The 23,273-nt window shown below is 33.8% G+C and overlaps 3 protein-coding genes across 5 annotated transcripts; 1 reads left to right on the forward strand and 2 right to left on the reverse strand.

Annotated features, from left to right (window-relative positions):
- The first annotated feature begins 1,960 nt into the window (after positions 1–1,960).
- LOC142633866 (uncharacterized) lies at positions 1,961–4,572 on the forward strand. Of its 2 annotated transcripts, none has more exons than XM_075808120.1 (4): positions 1,961–2,101; positions 2,260–2,377; positions 3,887–3,978; positions 4,258–4,572. In XM_075808120.1, exons 1-4 carry the CDS (start codon positions 2,086–2,088, stop codon positions 4,320–4,322), a joined length of 291 nt encoding a protein of 96 aa, XP_075664235.1. In that variant the 5' UTR covers positions 1,961–2,085; the 3' UTR covers positions 4,323–4,572. The 2 variants fall into 2 exon arrangements, with proteins under 2 accessions (XP_075664235.1, XP_075664236.1); XM_075808121.1 differs by having other exon boundaries at positions 1,968–2,101; positions 4,228–4,572.
- Positions 4,573–7,665: 3,093 nt separating this feature from the next.
- LOC142633882 (transcription factor CPC-like) lies at positions 7,666–8,912 on the reverse strand. Its single transcript, XM_075808137.1, has 3 exons — positions 8,664–8,912; positions 8,280–8,364; positions 7,666–8,111 (listed from the first exon to the last, which is right to left on the reverse strand). The coding sequence occupies exons 1-3, from the start codon at positions 8,713–8,715 to the stop codon at positions 8,024–8,026; spliced, it is 225 nt and encodes a 74-aa protein (XP_075664252.1). The 5' UTR covers positions 8,716–8,912; the 3' UTR covers positions 7,666–8,023.
- Positions 8,913–14,206: 5,294 nt separating this feature from the next.
- On the reverse strand, positions 14,207–19,163 carry LOC142636785 (protein translation factor SUI1 homolog). Of its 2 annotated transcripts, XM_075811082.1 has the most exons (5): positions 19,062–19,163; positions 15,239–15,347; positions 14,656–14,858; positions 14,500–14,553; positions 14,207–14,419 (listed from the first exon to the last, which is right to left on the reverse strand). In XM_075811082.1, the coding sequence occupies exons 2-5, from the start codon at positions 15,273–15,275 to the stop codon at positions 14,375–14,377; spliced, it is 339 nt and encodes a 112-aa protein (XP_075667197.1). In that variant the 5' UTR covers positions 15,276–15,347; positions 19,062–19,163; the 3' UTR covers positions 14,207–14,374. The 2 variants fall into 2 exon arrangements, with proteins under 2 accessions (XP_075667197.1, XP_075667198.1); XM_075811083.1 differs by lacking the exon at positions 19,062–19,163 and having other exon boundaries at positions 15,239–15,410.
- Between the last annotated feature and the right edge of the window lie 4,110 nt (positions 19,164–23,273).

Raw genomic sequence — 23,273 nt, forward strand, 5'->3', positions numbered from 1 at the left:
CCTTACGTTTAGCACGGCGTAACTTCCTCTTCAAACGATTGATTTCCTTCGCATGGATTTAGAGCCCTCATCGTGGGTAGTGCTACCCCTCCACGAGTATGGCTAGCCCCCGGATATTCTCGTATGGACGCTTCCCTCACGATCCCTACGTTGTTCAAGACGTTCGAAATGATCTTCAGTTGTGACCCTTGTGACTCGCATGATGAGAGCCTAAGCCTCGCCATAATATCCCTACTACTTCTAGACTAGATTCCCACAGACGGCGCCAATTGTAAGTGCACAATTGCACCCGGACCCAAGAATAGTTATGGGCTCGGACCCAATGAGCCTTAAACAATAAGAATTTGTAGAGTGTGGGCTTGAAACCCGGGTTAGAAGTGTATGAGGATGAAATGACAAACTAAAGATTCCAAGTACTTAGAGACAAAAAGGAGTAATGTAAATAGACCTCCTCGACGTAAGCCGAAAGCCGTTCTTATATTATATCTCTCTCTTTTTCCTTCTTCTTTTTAGGTTACAAAAAGTTCCGTCTTGTTTCGTTCCCGTCCCTCCTTAAATACTCCTCTTTTTAGTACTTTATCCACGTGTTGCCCCCAATTCCTCCCTTAGCCTAGATATTTCTTTTCTTAGTGCCTTTGAACAAGAACTAGAAGTTTCCCTTCCATCGTTTAAGTGTCACTTCCTCATTAATGCGGCCGGGGTGGTAGGTGCGTGGTCTTTAATGTGGAGGTAGCAGCCTTTACCTTTGATATTCTTCCAACATCGGCGCTTCTAGGACATTCAAGGGTTCTCTCCCTTTAACCGTTGGTCTTGACCGTATCATTCCCTAATCTTTACCATGAAGTCTCAGGTTCTTTGATGTCAGTCCGAGGGGAAAACCATCCTCGGCTGGATCCTAGGATCCTCGGCGTATAGGCCGACCCATAGCACCAACAATCTCTAACCCCAGGGTCAGGTCGGCCTTCTTTAACAAGGCCCAAAAGGCCCACATTCCCACCAGGATCCTTTTGCCCCACACAGTTCATTAATAATATATTCTTAATATTTAGCACTTAGTAACTCACTTAGCACAAAGATTAAAAAATTTAAGTGGACACATGACACAAATTTAAGCTGATAATTATAATGTAGTCCCCACATAACTTTGGACACATGAAGCAAAATTGGATTCTAATTTCAAATTCTAATTGAATTTTTTTAACTTTGAATATATATATATATATATATATATATATATATATATATATATATATATATATATATATATATATATATCAACTGCTTGTAAGTTATTAGCTGAGTTGTGGTGTGCCTTTTTAATTATTAGAACCTGTTTCCCTCTTTTTTGTTTGTGGTTGTTTCTAAATAATAATAATAAATTAATAATTTGATTCTTAACCTTTAATTTTTTTTAAAAAATCTTTTTTATAACAAACAAAAATAGAATTCTTGAAACGTAGAGGCCATTACCTAGCATTACCCCTTATCCATTCCTACCATATTTTCCATCATTCTGATGGAAACCTTCCAATTTTTTTACTATAAACGCTCCATCCAAGCCATGTATGATCCTTGAACCTTTGGAAACAAAGATTAAAATTGAGAATCAAATTATAATTTAACATGTGAATAAATAGAAGTGAGAATAAAAAATTAAGGAAAACTATATAGTAATATCATACATACATATATATATATATATATTATGAATCCGAATATGATCCTTTTTTTTTATTTTTTAAGAAAAGTTAAGAAATTGTATTGATAAAGTGGAAACTGTAAATACAAAGTAAAGGCCAATTTTTACATGATCCATTTAATTGAAGCAAAATAATACATTCACAACATTTTTATAATTTTACGATAAATCAAGTAAGGAGCAAATTATCGGTTCTAAGTTTTTAACATGGACCACCCCCACACTAAATTTATTTATTTAGCTAATAAACCGACTCTTTCTGGGCTTTCCTCTTCCACCTATATATTAAGGCCCAAACGAAACGCTCTCATGTCTAGACTGTTTAGTTAGGGCTCCGATTTTCTCAGAGCAAAAACAAACACAAAAATTCACAGTTTTTGACAACAATGGTGTGCGAAAAGTGTAAGTTCTTTGATTTTTTTTTCTTTTCTTTTCCCCCAAATTTTCGATTCATTTATATTCAATTCCTCTAATTAACCATCAAATGCTTAATTTTTTTTACAATTGAGATTATTAAGAACAATTAATGATTGTTGTTGTTGGTGGTTTTGTTATTATAGGTGAGAAGAAGCTAACGAAGGTGATAGTACCAGACAAGTGGAAAGCAGGTGCAAGCAACACCACTGAAGGCGGTGGCCGCAAAATCAACGAGAACAAGCTCCTCTCCAAAAAGAACAGGTTTTTTTTAAAAAAATTTTTTTAGTATTAGATTTTCTTGCTCTGTTGAATGATTTACTTGTTTGGGTTACTATGTTAGAAACAAAAAAAGGGTTTTTTTTTTTAATTTTTAAAATCATTAATTATTATATAGAAGAAACTAAAAGGAGACTTTTTGATTGTGAAAGAGTTAGCTAAAATTGAAATATGTTATATTATGGGCCAAAATCTAATGAAATCAAGTTTGTAACTTTTGTAATGCCGGTGCGAAAGAGTGATGTTAGGCTACTATAAATTTTAGTAGGAAAGTGTTGGGAATTTGGTTTTTTATTATGTTGTTGATGCGACACCAATCATGTTATTGTCATGTAAGTTTGTTAGCTTTTTTTGTAGTGGAAATTGGTAGTAAATTTAGTATTTTCCGTCTAGTGAAAAGTAAATAAAGCAATTCTGGTGTGAATTTTGATTGATGAGATTTTTGTTACTCATGACAGACTATTACTGTCATGGGCACATTGTTAATATTTGCATTTGATTTTGTTTGTGCAAGGACTAAGGATTTGTGGAGCTTTTCTGGTTTTCCTTTGATATATGTGTGTTTTTTGACATGGGTTTTTATTGCAATGCGTGCTGAAAGGGCTTGTTTTTGTACCACAGCATTTGCGGTTTTGATTAGGTTCATGATCAGCTACAAAACTATGATTATTGTGTAGACTTTGTTTAATTGAGTTTGTAAATACAATTGGAGAGATGGGAGTGTAAAGGGGTTTTTGTGAGTTCTGAACTTGCAAACTCTTGCTCTATAGTTGGAATTGACTAGGCTAGATTACTACCACACAAATAAACTGAGCACTGCAGCTAGTGATCTTGATTTTAAAATTCTAATAGTTGTAATGGGGTCTGTAGATGCATGTTCATATTATAGGGCAAAGTGCAATTCCTGTGTAAAATAGTTTACATAAAATTTAGATCAACTTGAGCTGCTAACTTTGTAATGCAGAATATATTTATTTAGTTAAGGTAATAACTAATAGCAAATATAAGTCACACTTTTAACTATTTAGTTGATGTTGTGCAGATATTGTGAAGGATTGTTGTGACACTTGAATGAGTTAGATACTGAATTGGACAAGTTTCACTCTAGGTCTAGGTACACCACAAATATTCGAGTATTTTATGTGACAGGTTGCATGTTGTGCATTGATTTGGGCAGATATAAGTTAAAATTTGTTGTAACAATGAGTGTGGCCTCGGATGGGGTTCGACAGGCCTCAAGTAATGCTGTTGTGTACAAGAGTTCATGTAGCCGACTCACAATCAGTTAGGATCAAGGCTTTAGTTGAGTTGAGTTATAGCTTAAACTTTATTTTTGCGTTCAATAGAGTTGCTAACTTTGTAATGCAGAATATATTTATTTAGTATGCTGATTTTCATGTAACATCTTTGCCTTTGTAGTTAATTTTAACGGTCAGCGTTGTCGATTTAAGTTTGCATTTTAATAATCTCATCGAGAGTATTTTTTCCTTGCAGATGGACTCCATACGGCAATACAAAATGCATCATATGCAAGCAACAAGTACACCAGGAAGCCAAGTACTGTCACACCTGTGCTTATTCGAAAGGTACTGACTATGATGAGCAATACTAGGGACATGACTCTTTTCACAATTTGCTAAGGTGACAAGTTGTGATTGGTGCAACATCACTTTCAGAAATGGCCCATCACTAGTATCACCTATAGTATGCATCAATCACAACATATCACCTTGGCAATTTATGAAAAAAGTTATGAATGATTTTGTGCCACTAAACTTACTGAATTTGATGTTGCTTATCTGCTTGGTAATTATAATAGTTAATTTTCATGATAGGAAACGTCTGAAATGTACTTTCTTGTGCAGGAGTCTGTGCAATGTGCGGTAAGCAAGTACTTGACACCAAGATTTACAAACAAAGCAATGTATGACGCAGACCAGATACTAGCTGCCTTCTCTGTTAGTGCCTTTCCCCAAGTGAACTCGTGAAAATCATTAGAGGATGTAAACTTTCATTAACTATAACATGTATTCTTGGTGTTAGTAATGAAGAATAGCTCATTTTATATTCTGATGCATTGTAATTGTAACCTGGATTATGGTGTTTCCATGTAAATTTATCTTTAAAATGGACTTTTTCTTTCTGTAGATACAAGTAGCAAAATGCGCTTGGGTTTACAATTTGCTCTTCTTCCTTTTTTTTTTAATTTTTAATTTTTTTTTACCTCATGTAATTGCCTTTAATCCCAGTTTAGCATGGAGGTAATGATCAGGTGGCTAGGTTATCAATTGTGGTATAGGTTTTGAAGTTGGTATTATGTCTTTTCTTATGTTTTTTAGTTGGCATTGATAGGTCTGTAGTTGGTATTGCACCTCATCATCTGATTATCACTTATGTTTGGCGATGGCAATGGGTCAGAACAGGGGCAGATCATGGGTGCCCTGTCCTTACCCTGTCCGCTTTTTGGTACTGGAAAAGCCTGCGTGGAGTGGGATAGGTAGGGCCGAGGTAGAGGTATTTTGTCATTCTTAATTAAGTGAATTTGTCATTGATGAGATAGAGATTAAAAAGAAAAGGAAGAGGTGGCAGTGAGAGTGCCAAGTTTGCGATTGATTGAATTACAAATCTTGGTTGGAAGTGATAGTTTGCATGATAAAAACAGGAATAGTAGAGGTGACAAATTTTATCATTACAAATTTACAACTGTGAACATTCTATGAAAAATTCTTATCTAGCTTGTGGTGATAGGTTTGAGAATTCCATTCATTTAAAAGAAGCTGGACCCCTAAATAGTTTCCTGAGGTAAAGATGTAGAGGAAGGAATTTGAAGAAGAGCTTGTAATTTAGAAAATCCGTTATATAGGGGTATTTTTCAAGATAAAGATTTTGATTTTGGGAGACTATTTAGCTACAAACCTTTTCATTGGCCCCACTGCAAAGAATAGATGGGTTATTGATGGCCATTTGAATGAAATTTCAAAGGTGAAAGATTACACAGATAAAAGTGATTGTTCCGAGGTGATAAAGGGTATCCAAATTTCAAAGGTGGAAGATTACAAAGCAAAAAGTGATTGTTCCGAGGTGATAAATGATACCCTTGTCGAAGGTCACGACACAGGAGTAAAGAATCTTTTGTGACCCACGTGATCGAAAATGAGAAAAGAAGAGACAAAATCATTATAACTTTGATAAAATGATGTGGAAAACCATACAACATTAGGGTATTTTGTAGAAAAAAAACCATTCTATAAGTCTAGGTACAATTTCTTGGCACAAAACCCACTTGACTAGAGTGGATGGATCTTATCTAGAAAAGGTCGAATGTGCAGAGCTAAAAGTTTTGTTCCAATCTTATATAATGCATTGCGAAGACTTATTTGTTAGAAACTTAGAATTGTTGGATAGTTTTCAGATGTGGAATTTTTAGAATTGAAACCATTTTGGTGTGATTCAACCCTAAAGAAATAATACCTTGAATAAACATATTTTGAATGAAAGAGCAAATATGTGATTCCAAAATATTCAAGCATCCCTGAAAATTTTCAAGGATGAAAGTCATCCGCGAGCCTGCAGCTTTCATAAGGTTCAGTGAAAACAAAACATATTGAGAAGACCGGTTTAGACCCCCAAGGTTTGTTATGCAGTGGATTTATAAATTATTTACCAATTAAACCAATTATGTAAACCCAATTTAAGTAATTTAAAAAGTCACCAAATCTATCAAGCAAGTAATAAATAGATAACATAGCGATCTAGCAACATGGTGGAAAAACGATGGAGAATGTCTTCAAAGAAGAAAAGAAATTTATAATCTAGAACTAGACTTTTGTAACCTAGACTCTACATTTTTAATAGATGAACTCATTGTTGTGACCCGCAACAGTTTCAGAATTTCCAAACTTCTTGTAAATGGACCACGTCACAAACAACCTGTCTGTGTTAATGACCAGAACCTCTTATCGACTACTCCAAGGTACCTACCTGAAGGTTCAATGACGAAATGAATTTCACTGGACTGTGGTTTCAAGCTCTTGATCAATTGAGTTATGACCGAGTTACTGTCAAACTCTAGACAAAATGCACTTTTTTAGCTACTTCGATATTGTTTGATCTTGAACAAATGAACAACTTTTACAGATACTATTTCAAGTACATTCTCAATGGATATTGTCAATCTAAAAGCTAGCACATTTTTTATTTTTTAATTTGTAAGTACAGGAGAAATGCATACTCCCAAAAACAAAGTACGATTTAGAGGGCTTGAGACATCTAGGCACTCATGTTGTCTACCAGTTCATGTTACTGGATCTCAATGAGGTTGAGGCCAAACTATGGTTAAATTTACGTAGATTATTTGCCTCCTTATTATGGTCTAAATTTCTGGAAAATGTTCAAATTAAATTTTAAAAATCTAAAGGAGTTGAGATTGTCAAGTCATTTAAAAATTTAAATGACGTAACTATCAGTATACTATTAAATCCAAAAAGTAAAATCTTAACCATGAAATAGGTGAAATAGAGAAGATTTAAAATGAGAAAAATCTTGTTATTAGTTCCTCACTTAATCGGATCTTAAAGACATGCAACCTCTCCCTCTCTCCTTTATCCTCGTTTTGAGAAAGAGAGATTTGGATCATGTAAATGAACCTATTAGGACTTCATGCGCATTTTTAAGGATTCTTCAAGAGGATATTTGCCTTTTGGGTATAGATTGCTAGGTGAACACATTGTATTGTCTTACAATTTTACTATATATAACACAAAACATCCACTTTTTGCAAGGTTAGAGAGGTATAGTGGTAGACAATCTTACCCCTAATTTATTGAAGAGACTGATTCTTAGACTTAAACCCACAATCTGTCGGGTTTTTTTTTTTTTTTTTAATTTTTTGTAAAAGACACTTGTCATTGTACCAAAGCTAGACCTTTTTGTAATTACATTGCCTAAACCTTATTTTTTTAGTGCATTTCGGATCAGCCTGCCAGATCCAAAATAATATTCTTATCCACATCACCATAGGGTCGTAAATAATCCAAAGTAGGATTATTTCATTTCTGTTTTTCGCAAAGATCTTTATGACTAGTTAGCAATCAACGACAACAATTATGGTACGAGTTTTTATTTTTTCCAAACAACTATAGTACATTTGTTTGTATTTTGAATTTCCGGACATAAATTATTGTACTTGAATTTGGATCCAATCGTAAATCTCTTTTGGAAACAAGAAGATAAACAGGAGATACATTGGATAAGATTACGGATTGCCTAAGATCAAACTTCAAAGGATCTAATTTTGCTTTTATTGATAAGATAGCTGAAGGAAACACAAAATCCAACTCTGATGAGAAGCCATTTCCATGGCACAATGTTTTCGTACAATACATCATTCAAGACTAGCTAACTTGGGCACAAGGATATTTTGTACATAGGAACTCAAGGAATAATCATACTGACGTTGAATCCTAATAGCAAGACCATAAACAGTAAAATCCAAAACGTCAATCGTTATGTCCTCGAAGATGGTACATTAGAGAGCAATTGTGAGGGATATTGATGAATCCATAGAGTTCTTTTGTATCAAATAAGCTTTCGGTAGAAAGGAATTAAACGCCAACATGAGTTCTTCTACATTCATTCACTTGTTGAGTATCTAGTAGTCCAGTACTTCTCAATTTCCTCGGCTGTTCTTCCTGGGATCCTCCCAGCTATTAGAGCCCACCTGATCAAAGTTATAGAAATCGACTGAGAAAAGCTTTTTGTTGCCTTTACAATTTTAAATTTTTTTTTTTTTTATCATGTAATGCCATTGAATTACAAGACTGTTAGTTGCCTTTACAGGGCTTTGAATAAAAGCACGAGAAAAATTAGAATTTTAGAACAAACCCACCTCTCTCCTACAAGATTGAACATCCTTATGATAAGTGTCTCCTCATCATCAGAGAATTCGAGCTTGGTCTCTTCGCTTGTTTCCTCTGAAATAATAATCCAATATTAGTAAGGAGAGCTAAATTTACTTCTAAGGACATAATATCAAGTTAGTAGAATTCCAAACCAAAGACAGTAAATATTTGACCACAAAAAAATACATGTATGTGAACAAAACGATACGGACCCAAAATATATATGTAGGACCCGGGAAACAAAAAAAAAAACTATCTTAGAAATCAAGCAAGGAAGATGTGAAAATGACTGTCTTTGAACAGGATTATAAGCTTATAATTGCACTTGTGTGAGAAAAAAGAGGATATGAAAATTTATGTCAAAAGGATACCTTGAGTGTATGTAAAAGTTTCATTGGAAGAAGAGTGTTCGGAGTCAGCCATGATGAACAAGCTTATGTGAAAAGAGTAAAGAGCCAATGCAGAATTGTGTTTTATAGCATTGGAGGCGCTTAAGTATTAAATATTAGTAGTAGGGAGTGCACGAATTTGGAAAGCATGTTTGAGAGTAAGAATGGACGTTGACATAAGGCATGAATGGTAGTTGAATAATGGGAGCTATCAAGTCTCAAAACAAATTTTGATAGGTAGTTGAGTTGCTCGTATGGGGGAGAATTTATACATTAGTACGTGTGTGGTGTCACTTTGTGTAATTGTTCTACATTTTGTGACATTCACCGTGAGTAGGGGTGGCAATTTTAATCCATATTCATGAACTTACCTATTACCCACCTAATTTGAATAAGTCTTAACCCAATCGATTTGAATATTTGGATTAAATGGGTAAAGACTCATTAGGTTATTTAATTATATGGGTCTTAATGGATAAACTCACTACTAAAACCCATCTAAAATTTAAATAAACAATATAAAATCTAAATTTCTAGAAAATGACCAAAATATCCCTGAAACCTAAAAAATGACCAAAATACCCCCAAAATCCAAAAAATGATCAAAATACCCCCTAAACCAAAAAAAGACTGAAATACCTCTAAAACCTTAGAATTACCAAAAATACTCCCGAAACCTAAAAAATAACCAAAATACCTCCGAAACCTATAAAATGACTAAAATACCCCCGAAACCTGAAAAAATTACCAAATTACCCCGTAACCTAAAAAATGACTGAAATACCTTCGAAACCCATAAAATTACCAAAATACCCCCTAAACTTAAAAAATGACAAACATACCCCAAAACCTAAAAAATGACCGAAATACCCTCAAAATCTAAAAATTACCAAAATACACCCTAAGCCTAAAAAATTACCAAAATACCCCCCCTAAACCTAAAAAATGACTGAAATACCCCTGAAACCTAAAAAATTACCAAAATACCCTAAAACCTAAAAAATGATCAAAATACCCTAAGACCTAAAAAATGACTAAAATAACCCCAAAACCTAAAAAAATGACCAAAATACCCCAAAACCTAAAAAAAGACATAAATAATCCCAAAACCTAAAAAAAATATCGATAAAAACCCCTGATACCTAAATTATGACCAAAATGCCCCTAAACATGTAAGATGACTAAAATACACCTATAACATCTAAAATTACCGAAATAGAGGTTTAGGGTATTTTGGATGTTTCAAGGATATTTTCGACAAATTAAAGTTTCCAAGAGTATTTTAGTCATTCTATAGGTTTCGAGGGAATTTTGGTATTGTTTTAGGTTTCGAGGGAATTTAAGTAATTTTTTAGGTTTCGGGGTTATTTTGATCATTTTTTAGATTCTAAGGGTATTTTAGTCATTTTTTAGGTTACGATGGCATTTTTGTCATCTTTTAGGTTTTAGGGTTATTTCAATAATTTTGGATTTTTTGGTTATTTCGGTAAATTTCTAAGGTTCAGAAATTTTTTTTTTTGTAATTTTTAGGTTTTGGGGCATTTCGGTAATTTTTTAGGTTTCGGGGGTATTTTGGTCATTTTTAGGTTTCGAGGGTATTTTGGTCATTTTTTGGGTTTCAGGAGTATTTTGGTCATTTTTGAGTTTCGGGGGTATTTTGATCATTTTTTGAGTTTCGGGGTATTTTGGGTTTCGGAGGTATTTGGGTAATTTTTGGGGTTTGGGGCAAAATTTAGTCATTTTTAGCTTTCGGGAGTATTTTGGTCATTTTTTGGGTTTTTGAGGTATTTTGGTCATTTTTCGGTTTCTAGGGTACTTTGGTCATTTTTTGGGTTTTAGGGGTATTTTGGTCTTTTTTGAGTTTCGGGGTATTTTGGTCATTTTTTGGGTTTTGGAGATATTTTGGTCATTTTTTAAGTTTTGGGGTATTTTGGTAATTTTTAGGTTTTTGGGGGTATTTTGGTAATTTTTAGGTTTTAGGGGTATTTTGGTCATTTTTTGGGTTTCAGGGTATTTTGGTCATTTTAGAGATTTTGGAGATATTTTGGTTATTTTAGTGGTTTTTAAGCATATTTGGTGATTTTAGAGATATTGGGGGTATTTTGGTCATTTTGGAGGTTTCATGTGTATTTTTCTCATTTTAGAGATTTTAGTGATATTTACGTCATTTTAGAGATTTTGGGGATAATTTTGGATGTTTAATCGTATATTGGTAATTTTGGAAGTGTAGGGGTATTTGTGGCATTTTAGGTATTTAAGGGTATTTTGGTAATTTTGGAGGTCAAGAGGGTATTCAAGTAATTTTAGAGGTATTTGGGTCATATTGGGTTAAATGGGTGAATTACTAATTAAATGGGTTGGGTTGGTAATAGATTATTAATTTATATATAAACGGGTTATAAATGGATAAATGGGTAATTACACACCCAACCCATTTATGAACAAACCCACCCATTTGCCACCCCTGATGTTGTACAAATTTTGAAATTTATATTTCACTTGGAAGCATATAAAATATTTTTTTATTTACCTAATTGACTTCCACACGAAACTTAGATTACATGTTCTTTAATATTGTGTTAAACGATTTTGATGCATAGTAAAGGAAAATAGACCGCATTAGAGCATCCATAATGGTTTTTTCAATCATATCCTATTTTACCAACCCAAAAAGTTACTTTATTAATTACCATATCATTTTACAATACCACCAACATCCCAAAACTCTATTATTTTATCATTTTATTTAAATATTCTTTTTTAATCTTTTTTTACTATTTCCTTTTTTCTCTTCCTTTTCCTCTCTTTCTCCCTCAACCACTAGCACTAGCCTCAACCTCTAACAAACTCATACCCAGCAAAATCACAACAAAAAATCATCCAAATTAAACAAGCACTAGAAATCCACCTGCCACCCCAGTAAAATCACAACAAAAAATCACAAAAAATCTAAAAATCCATACCAAAATCACAACAAAAAATCACCATCTGCCACCCCAGCAAAATCACAACAAAAAATCAATACCAAAATCACTCAAATCAAACAAGCAAATTACATCAAATCTAAAACCCAAACCCAAACTCCACACCACCCCTTCACCACCCACATCAACCCCCACCTCCACCATCATCAATCACCACTACCCACCCCTTCCCACCACCACGGCAACCCCCACCTCCACCATCATCAACACCCACCACCACTACCACCACATCAGTCACAAACCCAACCCTACACACACCTACACTCGTCAAACCCATCGCCGCCGCTGCCATCCACCATCGAAACAAAGCAGATTAGACTAAGCACACACACGCCGGACCAAGCAAACACACTCATCAAACCACACCCATGCTGATCTCAACCAACTACACCATGAGAGAGAGAGAAAAAAAACCCAGAGAGAGAAAAGAAACACTATTGATGCTTGGTGAAAGGCTTTAGCGATGGCGAGAGAGTGCGATGAGCCTATGTCTGTGTGAATGAGAGAGAAGAGAAAGGCTTGAAGCTTTAGTGATGGAGAGAGACAAAATGAGAGAGATATATGATATTTAGAATTAATTAGTATATTTTGTTTTACCATTCAACTACAGTGCAATTCTATTTAGAATTGCACTGTAGTTGAATGGCAAAAAAATTTGGCTTTTCACAGTTGTTCACTTCTGATGCTGAACTCCATTTGAGCCTAAATGCTAAAACACCCTTGCATTTGGCATTCCCCCTTTCCACTGTTGATGCTCTTAGAGTCAGTTCGACCTACCAGAAATTTTGCATTAAAATATCTAGCCGTAAAAATATGCACTTTTTGGAGTTCCCTCCCACATACCATGCATCTTTCTTGACCAAAGCATACACTGATACAAATCCCCTAAACCATAAACATTAAGATGATATTGTTTTGATTCTCCCAAAAAAAAAAAAAAAAAACGAAGATGATATTGTGAAATTGGAGCTCTCTGCATAGATGGATGTTAATGTTTGCAGAAACATCAAATATTTTGCCATAGGCCTTATATTTTTTCAATAGTATGATTTTGAGCAATTTCTAGGCACTTGAAAGCTATTCCCTAATTCTTACAAAAACATAACTGTCAGTCACGTTAAAAACAGGTGGTTCCTCTTAGGACCTTGGCTGGATAAGTTTGGAACCAGCTAGGAACAGAACAAAAGTTAATAAAAACATGAAGTTTTTACATTCTTGAAAATGTTAATGTGGCTGGTGGTATGTCTCAATCCACAAACCTTGAAGGGTCCCAACAATATCTTGACTGTCTGGTAGAATGTCTTTATCCAGAAATCAGTACTGGAGGGTGAATCACTGCAGAATATTTTGGCTCTGAATTATACCATTTGATTGAAGAGAAAAAGGGCCCAGGTCCCTTTCCATCAAAGGAAAGTTAATAGCACTAAGTAACCCCCACTTAAAGCCTTCTTCTTTGTTTTATTTGGATTAGTGAAAAGTATGGACTTGATGACCAAATTTCGGGTTCATTTGTCTGTTGATTACGTTTTTAACGATATCTTTAATAATGAGCTTGTGCATTACCTAAAGCAGCAAAGGGATGAGAAGAGTTGACCTGGTATTATGGCAGTAACTAGGAGCATAATTTGCAAGACAATTCCAAAAGTAGGTGTGGAAGATAGAACTTGTGATAGAGTACCTAGAAATTACGGGAAAATCTAAGACCACAATTTTTTTTATCCACAACCACAATTGTGATGTGGCAGATTGTGAGTGGTAGCGAAAAAATGGTGGGTTTATGTGAAAGTGATAGACAATCACTTATAGCTGGCCATATTAGATTTGTGGCAAAAAAAGTTATAGTCCTACAACTACTTAGCAATTACTAGATGTCTTAAAACTTTAGAAAAGGATCTAATCTTGAGTGCTATGCATGATGAGGATCCATTTTCAGTCTTTGGGTAGAAGATTATCTAAAGGAACTTTTAATTTGTAATAATCTATTATATTTTTCTTGGCAAGGTGTGAATGAAGGACTTATTCATTTCCACGCCACCTCACCCTCATACCATATTTTATTCAAAACAGTTGAAAATGCAAAACATTTTTCTTACAAAAAGAGCATTGTTTACGAGTTTCCTAAGTATATACATATTTTATCAATGTAGGTTGTAAACCGTTGTGAAACATCATTTTATTGCATTATGCTAATAGATTACGTATGAGGAGTTAGCATAATGAATCTGTAGAAAACAGAGAGTAAAAGAAGGATACATTTTTCTCAAAGCTTAATTGAAAATCATTGCCATGAGCATTGGTGCTTTGAAATTTTCTCATCTGCCATACATATCAAAAGCTTTCCATGCACAAGGAATCAATTTTTGCGTCTGAAAGCAATCCACGGACGTGACATCCTTGAACAAGCTAGGAGTCGTACCGTATTACTAATTTGTTAGGTTCTTAGTTTCTTAATGTAGACAACGTTTTCCTTGCGTACCAAATAATGTTCTTTGGATAACAATGAACAATGAGGTCATTGCAATGGGATATAATACTCGCACATAGACAAAGATCGTATTTTATTAATGCTTGAGAATATTATTTTGACAGAAATTGAATTTACATTATAGACACTATACTCGAGTCTTAGAGCCATATAAATTGTATGATCTCTACATGAAACAGCAGTTGCAAACATTTCAGTATGTCTGCTACTGCAGAGAGTGCTGCCTAAAAACCATGAATCTTGACATGTTCCTTCTTCGCAATGCCAGCCTATTGGCCAAACCCCAATGTCGATGGTTTAGAATTCAGAAATCAATAGAGAGCAACAAATTGAAACATTAAGAAGTTACCTGAACTAGAAAGGTAGAAACATTCTTTCGTTGATCACCTTGAAGTTGAATGACCTGTGCACATCAAGAATTTTATTCAATTTGAACATTTGAACGCTCACTATCAGTGAGAAAGCTAGGAGTCTATTATAGTAGCACATAATGTAATATAAGCACCTGGCCCAGCTCTGGATCCTGGACAACAGTACCATTGCAGCAAAACTCTTTCTTAAGGTCCTTGAGTATTTTACTATAGCTGAATTCCTTTTTCAAGCCCTGGACAGTGGTCAAGCGTTTCCTACCATTACGCTGCTGTATACGCACATGAACGTACCCCTTTGCCCCGGCAGAGTCCTTATCATTAGCCTCTGCAAATGGATCTGCCCACCAAATCACACAGGATGCACACAAAAGCAAACAACAAAAGTCAGCATGTGCTGTTCCCATTGTCATGTAATGTCTTAAATCATGGCATGTCTTCTGCAACAAGTGCTTACACCCTGCATATTTTATATTCCAATCCAGGTTACAAAGTAAACCGGTTTTAAAATCATTATTATCTTTGGATTTTCTGTTTTTTGAAACCTTGACTACCTGGTCGAGGATCAATAGGTAATCCCAAAATTTTGAGACTAAAGGCTTGGTGGTTGTTATTTTTCAAAACACAGCACTTAACAGGAAACAACATAGAGAAGAAAACTAATGCAGGACACAGGTGCATTTATTAAAAACAACTTAATAGAGGACCGAAAAAACATACCGAAGGCACTAGGTATTTGGATGTCGAGTTCAGACATGAAACTTGGTACGGGAGATTGAAGAGATCCAACACAAGTTCTTTCTCCCCTTCTAAACACAGATGCTCACAGCTGAATCCAAGTTAGAAGTCCCATCAGTCCCAAAACACTAACATGGTTTGTAACACACAAGTTTTGAAATTAACACCATATCTTAAGGGAGATTGAAGAGGAGCAAAAAGAGTTGGACTACATTTACTATTTTCTTTTGTTCTTTTTACCTCCATTTCTATACAATCTTAAAGTAATTTACCCCTTTAAATTTTAAACGGTAACTTTGAAAGCTTATGACTTTTTTCATTCAAGTAAATCATGTCAAGACGCTAACTTCTACTTTGCCCTATATTCTCTCAAATGCTCCATCAACATTAGTGAAAGGGAAGAAAAGGACAAATTTATTCCCCCCCCCCCCCCCCAAAAGAAAGGGATCATTATGCTCTGCCTTCGACTTGTTTTAATCATTAACCCACAACCACTCTTTGAATAATAATCTTCACATCTCCAACCACAGATTTGTACTTCTTGTTTTGCTCTTAAATACTGTTATTGCCAATTCTTTGTAAAAATCCTAAATCTGATCAGAGTATTTTAGTGTTTTTTTTTAAAAAATTTATTATTATTATTGTTATTATTACTATTATTATTATTATTATTATTATTTCTGACAAGGATAGTCAGTGTGCATCACTTTTTCACAATATAATGGTTGCTAAAGAAGTATCTTTCAAAAATAAAAGACAGATCACACAATATAATGTTCTCAAATTCAAAATTTTAAGACCTAGAAACAATTTAAAATAGCAAAAGCAGAAGAGTTCAAGGCAAATTCTGGATGGAAACTTTGAACACAAAAAAGATAAAAAGGCTTGTCCAGGGAAGTGATAACATGCCAATGGCACTAACTAGTGTATTAATCCTTGAGCATAATTCACTCTTCATGCTCCCATGAATTTTTCTTTTTCAATTATTTGTATTAATGAGTAAGTTTGACTTCAAGAGAAGGTGGAGAAAGAGATTCAATTATTCAAACTAGAAACCTATGCTTCATGCATGGCCAATTATGATGCTCTTAAACTAAACAAGTAATGGCAGAAAATAAATTTCTAGCTTATGTGAATATAGTATATATTGAGTATATCTTCAATTCAAATTCACAACTTGAATTTCCATAGAAACCAAGTGCAGCTGCATTTCTCAAATTTACAAAACGATTTATTTATATGACGCAGGCAGTAGGCATGTGTCCAGAGAAGGTATACACAGTTATTGAATTGTCCATATAACATAGTTATCATTTCAGTAACAAAACAACAATCTACTTTTACATGCTTTTTCCCCAATTACACTGTATGACAAATGAGATCCAAAAATTAATAGACAAAAAAAGGGTGCTTAAATTTTCCAGTGGGTCTACTCACATGCATGCACCTGACAATGTTTCTATCTCATGTGTGCAGAAAGTTCCTCCCCACTACCAAATAAATTATGTTAGTCAGGATTACTTTTGCTTTGTTCTTAAGACACAGTAAGATTGGAACTTACGGCAGCCACCCATTATGATTGTGCTTTATTAGGTCAAGGTATCAATAAATTTTTTTTTTTTTCGTAGGTCAGACCAGATTTGATCTCAAGTCTCTTAAGTTGTATTTAATACTCCATTAAATGATGAATACTCATCTTTTTCAACAATATAAAGTCAACTGGTTCACAAATAACCCTCAACCACCTTGGATTTGTGCGTGGGTGTCAGTGAATTGATAACAAATGGGAAAATTATTATCTACTCTCTGGATACAATAGATATACTCCTCCTTCTCTCACATGAATGGTAAGTCTTACTAATTAAATTCATGGTGGGACCCACCATTCATGTGAGAGGGAGAGTATGCATTTATGGTACTCTGGGAGTACCTAATAATTTTCCTAACAAAAGTGTTTTGCTTTTTTCTTTTCCTTTCAAACTATTTGCATTTCGGCTATAATTATTTATTTAATATTCCTTAACATACGTCCTTAGATTAAGCCTATAATTATAGTAGTACAGTCAATCACTACAAATGACAATCATCAATAGTTTGGGAAATCAAACCCAAAAAGTTTGGTCACATGGGATTCTATGACCTGTGTTTTAAACAAGAAGCATTCATAATTAAAATCACGAAAAGCATCGCTAATCAACTCACTCTTTTGAAGAAAAAAAAATCCTTAGTACTTGCTCAACAATTATAGAAGTCCCTATCTCAAAAGTTTTTTTTTTTTTTTTGCTAATGTTAAGACACAGTAAGATTGGAACCTATGGCGGCCACTATATTATGATTGCTCTTTATTAGGTCAAGATATTAATGGATTTCTTTTTTATGTAGGCCAAATTAGATCTCGAATCTTTTAAGTTGTATTTAATACTCCATTAAATGATGATTACTTATCTTTTTTATAAAAAAGAATAAAGTCAATTGGTATAGAAATAACACTCAACCACCTTGGATTTGAGTGTACAAATTGATAAGAAAGGTGTTTTACTTTTTTTTCTTTTCCTTTCAAACTATTTGCATTTCAGCTATAATTATCTATTTAATATTCCTTACCATATTTCCTTAGGTTAAGCCTATAATTATAACAGATACAGACAATCACCACAAATGACAAGCATTTGTAGTTTGGGGGAATCAAACCCAAAAATTCTGGTCACATGGGATTTCACGTATTAAACAAGAAGCATTCATAAAATCACAAAAAGCATTGTTAATCAACTCACTCTTCTTAAAAAATAATAATAATAAAAAAAAATCCTCAAGACTTGCTCAACAATTACAAAAGTCCCTATCTCAAATATTTTTTTTGGCTAATATTAAGACATGGTAAGATTGAAACCTACGGCGGCCACTATATTATGATTGCTTTTTACCAGGTCAAGATATCAATGGATTTCTTTTTTATGTAAGCCAAATTCAATCTCAAATCTCTTAAGTTGTATTTAATACTCCATTATATGATGATTACTTATCTTAAATATATATATATATATATATATATATATATATATATATATTTAACGAATGCCTTTAGGGCATTGGTTAACAATCCAATTTAGGAAAGTTTTGACATTATTTTTATGGGAAATGAAAAAAACTGTCAAAATATTAATTGTTTTATTTTCTTTTCCCATATAAATTTTTTTTAAATGGTTTATTAACTAATGTTCTAAGAGCATTTATTAGTATTTCCCATATATATAAAGTCAATTGGTATATAAATAACACTCAACCACCTTGGTTTTGTGTGTACGAGTCAATGAATTGATAACAAAGGTTTTTTTCTTCTTCTTTTTTTTTTCTTTCTTTGTCTTTTAAACAATGTACATTACGGCTATAATTAACTATTTAATATTCCTTAGCATATGTCTTTAGGTTAGCCCCAGACAATCACCGCTTATGACAAGCATTTGCAATCTGGGGGAATCAAACCAAAAAATCTGGTCCCTGACCTATTGCTAGTCAAATTTTCTATCATATTATACAAGAAGCATTCATAAAATCACAAAAAACATTGTTCAGCAATTACAAAAGTCCTTGTCTCCAAAGCCTTGTAGCTTAATAATATTGTCTAGTTCTTATTATGTGAAGAATCTGCGTTCGAATTTCTTCTCCCACTTTTTGATAGCAAAAAGTATTTAATATGAACATGAGACGACAATGACGATGACCAGATCATGTAACATAATTCTAATGAAACAATAATTGAAATTAACAACAAACAACTAGTCCAAAAAAAAAGAGAGAAAAGTACCTGATTCTAAATGAAGCTGTGAGAGAGAGAGGAAAGAGAGAAAGAGAGAGATAGCTGAGAGAATTGGATAAGTTAAGGAAGTTGGTGGTGTGAGTTGGATCCTTATATAAAACAAACGATAAAATGACAACATTGTTTTGGCCACGTCTTTGCTTTAATGTAGACAGGCATTCTTGACCATTAAGTTTCAAATTCCAGCCTAACCAAACATTTGATTTCTTCTTCGAAATCCATTTCCCATTAAACGTATGGATTAAAACTGTTGGCATTCTTTGACTGTTTCGGTGGACGGTATTCATAGTTGGCCAAAAAAATTGAAGAAATGAGATAAAAAGGGGCATTCATGTTTTTCTGTTTCTTTTTTCCCCTAGTAAAATGGGTTAATTATAGATTAAAACTCCTTTAATTTTTTTAACACTATTGGATTTCTTGAATACTCTGGATCGATTTGGCAATTGGCTGTCAATGAAGTTAGAGAATTTGATATCACACCCAACTTTTTACCCAGTCAACCAGCCAACCAATAACCCTAGCCCCTTAGGAAGAAAATATGTGCCACGTAAGCTTTGTTCAACATTTTGAATGCATAGGCTGTCATTGCATGGCTCTTTTCTTTTTTTCTTTTTTAATTGTTGTTGTTTTCAATCTCAACAATGAATTGTCAACCTTCTCAAAAAGAAAAAAAGAAAAAAGAAAAAAAAACAATGAATTGTCAAATGACCCATGGTTCTTCCCCACTTGTTTAGCTCACTAGTGGATGGAATCTTAAACATACAGATGAATGGTAATGTAAAGTTGTGTTAGAGAATTTATCAAGAAAATTTTGCATGACAAAGGCGAGGAGAAACAAAAACTTGAAAAAATAGAAAGGACATCCCTAAACACCAGCAAAGACCAAAGAGTTAATCCCTAGCATCTTGCTTCTTGAATCATAACGCTTGCTACTCAAAAACCTTAAAAATTGTAGTATAAAAGAGATTATTACAACATTGGCATTGGGGGCTCTGAAACTCCCAATTTGCTATTTTAAAACCTCAAACTATAAAAATTAAGCTTCATCCAAATGGCTAGACTTAAATAAAATTGCAACTCAGCTAAAGTAAACTCTTAGCATTCGCATCTGGGTTTATATAAAAGTTGTTATTTTACTATCTACAAAACTATTCTATCTATTATACTAACCCACCTTACAAAATATCCAACATCCTAATTTTTATTATAACATATAACTCATTAAGATAATATAACTACACAATAAAATAATATAAAAAAGGGAAGAGAGAGTGGACTCGGAAAATAGAAAAGAGAGAGACAATATTTTCACATTAAAAAAATCTTTACAACGTGGTTGTAAAATTTTTGGATATATATACACTCAGATAAAGTAGGTTTTCTTTTATGCATTGGAGTTGTAGAATAGCAATTGGGGGATTTTACAATCCCCAATGCTAATGCTCATTGGCATCCAAGTTTCTAAAATAATACTCATTTTATTTTAAAAAAAAACTATTTTATCTATTTTACACTACCATTTTACAACTTACACTACATTCAGTTTCTTATTTTTCACATCACAACCAATATTATTCATTTATTTATTCTCTCTCTCTCTCTCTCTCTCTCTCTCTCTCTCTCTCTCTCTCTCTCTCTCTCTCTCTCTCTCTCTCTCTCTCTCTCTCTCTCTCTCTCTCTTTGCTACTAGCAATCATACCAGCAATTAGTCTACAAACCAAGCATCGCCACCACAGCACCCAAATTTACAAACCAAAACCAACCACACTAACCATCGAAACACCAAAATGAAGTAACCACCATCCAACGAAGCACCAAACTACCAGAACACCGAACCAACTCTACTCCTAAAATATCGAACCACCTCCACCACCATTGAAATACAAAACTAAAACACTAAAAACGAAACTCAAAGCAACTACTAGAACCAAGCCTAGCAACCATCGAAACCAAGCCTAGCACCACCAATTCAAACCCAACCATCGATTCAGCCACTAATTCAAAACTAACCAACTAATTCAACCCACAACCCAATCGCCGCCACCATGCACCTTTTGTCGTCAAAGCCACCGCCACCTCCTACGAGAGAGAGAGAGAGAGGCTGAATAAAATATATGAGCTTATGTTTAGATAGAGTGAATAGTGATTTCTATAAGTAAAAAATCGTTGTAGCAATAGCGTAAAAATGTTTAGGTTTAGACACTTAAGTAAAGATGAGTTTTAGTGTTTTTGGGTTCTAAAATAACAATTTGGGAGTTTCACAAACCCAATGCTAATGCTCTTACTAATAAGAGTTTACTATAGCAAATGTCTTATTTCCTTTTAATGGTTTTTTTAAAATTTTTTTTTTTATCAACTCTCTCTCTCTCTCCCCTCAAACCATACCACCGGTGTGGGTTGTTTTGCATAGAGATCGGCATAGGTCATTTGTAGATAATGTGGGTGGTGATGTTGAGATTGGCATGTGACAATGGCATGGTAGTGATGGAGATCGGTTGGAGGCATTGAGATCGATGTTGGTTGTTGTTCATGGGTGTTGGTCCAGTGGTAGGTTGTGCGTGCATGGGTTGTGGGTTGTTGTGGATCATGGTGCAATAGTGGTGGTATGGGCCATGCAATGGTGGCACGGATCTTGAAATTGGTTTATTAACGTTGGTGGGTCATGGATTTTGTGGGTGGTGGTGGGTTGTTTTGCTTGTTGAAGGTTGTGATAGTGTCTAGTTATGGTAGTGGTTGGGTTTTTATGAGTTTTTTTTTTTTGGCAGTTGGTTTATATTATTTTAATTGATTGTATATTAAAAGAGGGAATGAGACATAAGGTGAATTGTTAAATTGGATAATAAAATACATAAATTAGTATTTTTAGTATTTAAACTAGCGATTTTTTAAAATACCCGTATGATAATGCTCTTAGTAACCATAGGTAGCAAACAAGGAGGATGAGTAAATAGCATTTGTAGAAGTTTTTTTAATTGCAAAAACCAAATAAAGATTTTCGAGTTAAGTTTAATTTTAATAAGGATTTGGATGGATTTTACATATTCCAATTAAAAATGTCACATTATATTTTCAAATATAAAGGAATAACACTTTCCATAGACAATCTTTTGAACAAAATTAAAATCCCACACCTTGGATCTGAATAACCATGAACTACGACCAGCTAGGCTGCCAAAATCCGTTAAGAGATACTATGGAAGTCTAAAAGAGTAGTTTTTTTTGCTGAATATTGTATAAAATAAAGTTTATTTGTAACATGAAAACTGTTCAAATTTATTTGAAAAAGTGAAAAGAAAAGCAAATTTCGGTAATGCTATTGCTGAAATTATGAGAAAAAGTAGGAGAGAGAAGAAAAATGATGTAATGGAAAGGAGAAAAAATACATGCTTTGGCATCTTTTTGTCGGTGTTCAATGAAATTTCATTTCAATTAGTTGAGAAAAAAATATAATCCTAATAATCTACTATAATAATGACAGGACCACACACCCCATCAGTCAGTTTCATTTACTCTAATTAGCACAACCTACTCTATCAAACTCTAATCACAAATTAGATCTACCTACTCTATTAAAATCACTTTAATTAACTCAACCCCAACAAAACTCCGCTGAAACTTAACAAAATAATAACTTTTAAACGCATATATAATTCTGTAAAATAATTTTTAAACATATAAATAATTCTGTAAAACCCAAATTTATATTAAAATCTATTAAAATCTATGTTAAAGAAGTTTTGTGAATTCGTAAACAGTATCCATAAAACCTACAACAGACCACAAGAATTGGGCAAAACGCCCCATCCAAAACACAAGCGGCTTATTGCTGAAATTTTTAATTTTTAAATGTGTCACAAGACCGTAAAATTCAGTTTTAAAATTATTTTTGCTGAAAAAAAAGTCCAAGTAGTTTTGAAAACAGTGCACGGAACATTTTTTACTGCAATAATTTCCGCAAGCGATATTCAAACAAATCCTGTATTCCTAATTTTTCAAGACAAGACAAACGTATGAACCACGACTATGAATTTCACCTCCATAAGCTAACTTCAAACAATCAAACCCAGTCTCAACTATTGTTCCAGGAGTTCTAAGAAAAATCAATTGGTTTTCTTCTCTACCAATTATGCCTGTGATTGAAAACCAAAGGCACCTGAACATGGAGGTATTATCAAGCACACAATTCATAGCACAATATAC

Source organism: Castanea sativa, chromosome 5 (genome assembly GCF_040712315.1).
Source record: "Castanea sativa cultivar Marrone di Chiusa Pesio chromosome 5, ASM4071231v1".
Classification (NCBI taxonomy): domain Eukaryota; kingdom Viridiplantae; phylum Streptophyta; class Magnoliopsida; order Fagales; family Fagaceae; genus Castanea; species Castanea sativa.